The 2,192-nt window shown below is 75.2% G+C and overlaps 1 protein-coding gene across 1 annotated transcript; it reads right to left on the bottom strand.

The window, feature by feature from the left end:
• Positions 1-75: 75 nt before the first annotated feature.
• Positions 76-2,175, bottom strand: LOC105854653 (basic proline-rich protein-like). The gene is made up of 2 exons (XM_012734886.1): positions 981-2,175; positions 76-535 (listed from the first exon to the last, which is right to left on the bottom strand). The coding sequence occupies exons 1-2, from the start codon at positions 1,822-1,824 to the stop codon at positions 231-233; spliced, it is 1,149 nt and encodes a 382-aa protein (XP_012590340.1). The 5' UTR covers positions 1,825-2,175; the 3' UTR covers positions 76-230.
• Between the last annotated feature and the right edge of the window lie 17 nt (positions 2,176-2,192).

Genomic DNA, 2,192 nt, shown 5'->3' with positions numbered 1-2,192 from the left:
GCGCAGCACACGCCAGCGAGACCAGCACAGGGCCCGCAGCGGCGGCCACTTTGGAATCCGAGTCAGCCAGGCCCGGCCAGCGCAGAGCCGAGCCCGCCGGGCAGCGCCTCCCACACTGAGGACCCCGCTCCAGGGCGAGGGGGGCGGCGGGGGCCTCGCCGGGCCACGGCGACCTGGGGGTGTGCAGCGGGAAGCCTGGGTGCGCCAGTGTCCGGGACCAGCACCCCGCCTCATGGCGGGGCTCCATCTGAGGGCTGCAGTGTGGAGGACGAGACCCCGGGAGCGGGGCGCCGAGAGCCAGCAGGGCCTGCTGGACGGGGGCGCCCAGGGCAGCGAGGGGAGACCCTGCCCCAGAGCCAGGGCCGCGCGGTGATGCAGCCCCTGACGCCTCCGCTGCAGCACACGCCCAGGGACGCCTCACTGACCTCTCGGCGGCGGGGCCCACAGCTCCGGCGGTCCTGCTCCCACAGCCCGGGCGCGGCTGTCCAGCACCGGCCCCTCCAGGCCTGGCCGCAGCGAGGGTGCAGCGTGGCAGCTGGGGAGGAGAAGGGAGAGTGAGGGGCAGCGGCCAGGCCAGGGACCTCCAGGCAGCCCGCAGCACCTCCGTGGGGACGCACAGGCAGGGCCACCAGGAAGCCAGTGGGCAGGCGGGCGGGCCGGGGGCAGGGCGCTGGGCTGCCCCACCCGACCCCCTCTGCAAGTCCCTGAGACGCAAAGTTCGTGGCAGCAGGAGAGGTGCCCTCCTGCTGACACCCCACAAGTGCGCCCCACTCGGGAGCCTGGAATCCACGACCACGGCCAGTGTGGCTCTGGGGAGGGCCGGGCAGGGCCGCAGTGACCCCGCACCCAGGAACAACCACCCCGGGCCCCAGGCGGGGCCGTATCCTGCCCAGCCCCGCCCTACACCTCGCAGGCTGGCTCAGGTCGGCCCAGACCCCAGCGGGCCGGCCACACGCGCCCACCCCACACAGCGGACTCACTCTCGGGGCTGCAGGGCTGGGCTCGGCCAGCCCGCGGAGCTGGAACCTGGGACAGAGCAACGTCCGGAGGCACCTCGGGCGGCGGGGCACGGGGTGGGGGTGGGGGCGGCCCGGCCCCGCGAAGCCTCAGGAGGCGCGGAGCGGACAGTGGGCTCCGTGGGTGTCGCATTGCACGGACACCTGTGCTGAGGACCGGCCCCGGGCCACCAGTGTCCAGCCCACGGGAAGCCCGGGCCGGCCGGCCGCCCGGACTCAGCACCCTGCTCACCACCCGCCTGCCGAGAAGCACACAGCAGGAAGGCCGAAGGGCCCAGCTTGGGCGTCTGCCGGCCACCCCTGGACACCGCCACGCAGGGCAGACCCTGCGACCTGGAGCGAGGCAGCCAAGGCGCCCTTGGAGGGCGACGGCCACCGCTGCCCTTGTCCTGACCTCCGGCCCGGCATGCCCTGGGGACACGGCGGCAAGAGGCCCCCAGGGCTGCCGCAGGACCCTACGAGCCGGCAGCCTGGTCAGAGAAGCGGGCCCACCGGGAGGGCGCATCACACTCAGGGCCGGTGGACAGGACAGCGGGCAGCAGGGACGGCGGGTGCAAGCTGCCACGGCTGCCGGACGGTCGTGGGCTGGCTGGTGAGCGCAGGGCGGCTGCAGGGCAGCAGCATGGTGCCGGCCCAGGCGCGAGGGGGCAACGCCACCGCAGTGCCCCTCACCTCTACCGACCCGCTCAGACCTGGCGCCACAGGGGACTGGCCAGGCACGGCGGGGGTGGGAAGGCTGGCGCCCGGGGCAGGCGGGGACGGGCAGGCCCAGCCCCCGGAGGGCAGCGCGCCACAGCCGGCACCGCATAGGAGACCCCCAGGCAACCGCGCACACCAGGTGGGCGAAGGTGTCCAGTGTCCAAAGCAGAAGGCCCGTGGTTCCGGCCGCCGGCCTGGGTCCGAGAGGCGCTCAGGGGCCCCTGCACCCAGAGGGCGGCCGTGGAGCGGCCAGGCCAGCACTGGGCACCCAGCCCTGCAAATGCGCAGGGGTCAGCAGGGCCCTGAGGCCGCCAGGGGTTGCGGGCAGCTCGTGCAGGCTGTGCCGGGCAAGGCCCTGGCGGCACTTTGCAGAGGGAGGGGCCCGTGGGTCACTCGGCTGTGCGGCGGGGCCACTCTGAGGCCGGCCGCAGGCCACCTGTGGCCCCGGGGCAGCAGCAGGTCGGCCGCAGCCCGCAG

The sequence above is a fragment of the Condylura cristata genome, unplaced genomic scaffold (genome assembly GCF_000260355.1).
Source record: "Condylura cristata isolate star-nosed mole 26May11 unplaced genomic scaffold, ConCri1.0 scaffold00087, whole genome shotgun sequence".
In the NCBI taxonomy this organism is placed as follows: Eukaryota; Metazoa; Chordata; class Mammalia; order Eulipotyphla; family Talpidae; genus Condylura; species Condylura cristata.
The sequence above is the reverse complement of the archived record's forward strand: the minus strand, read 5'-3'. Positions and strand labels throughout refer to the sequence as shown.

Coding starts and splice junctions, on each gene's coding strand:
- LOC105854653 (XM_012734886.1), bottom strand. CDS start 1,824: ATGCGGTGCCGGCTGTGGCGCGCTGCCCTCCGGGGGCTGGGCCTGCCC. Junction 536..980: donor CCAGCCCTGCAGCCCCGAGA/GTGAGTCCGCTG, acceptor TCTCCTCCCCAG/CTGCCACGCTGCACCCTCGC.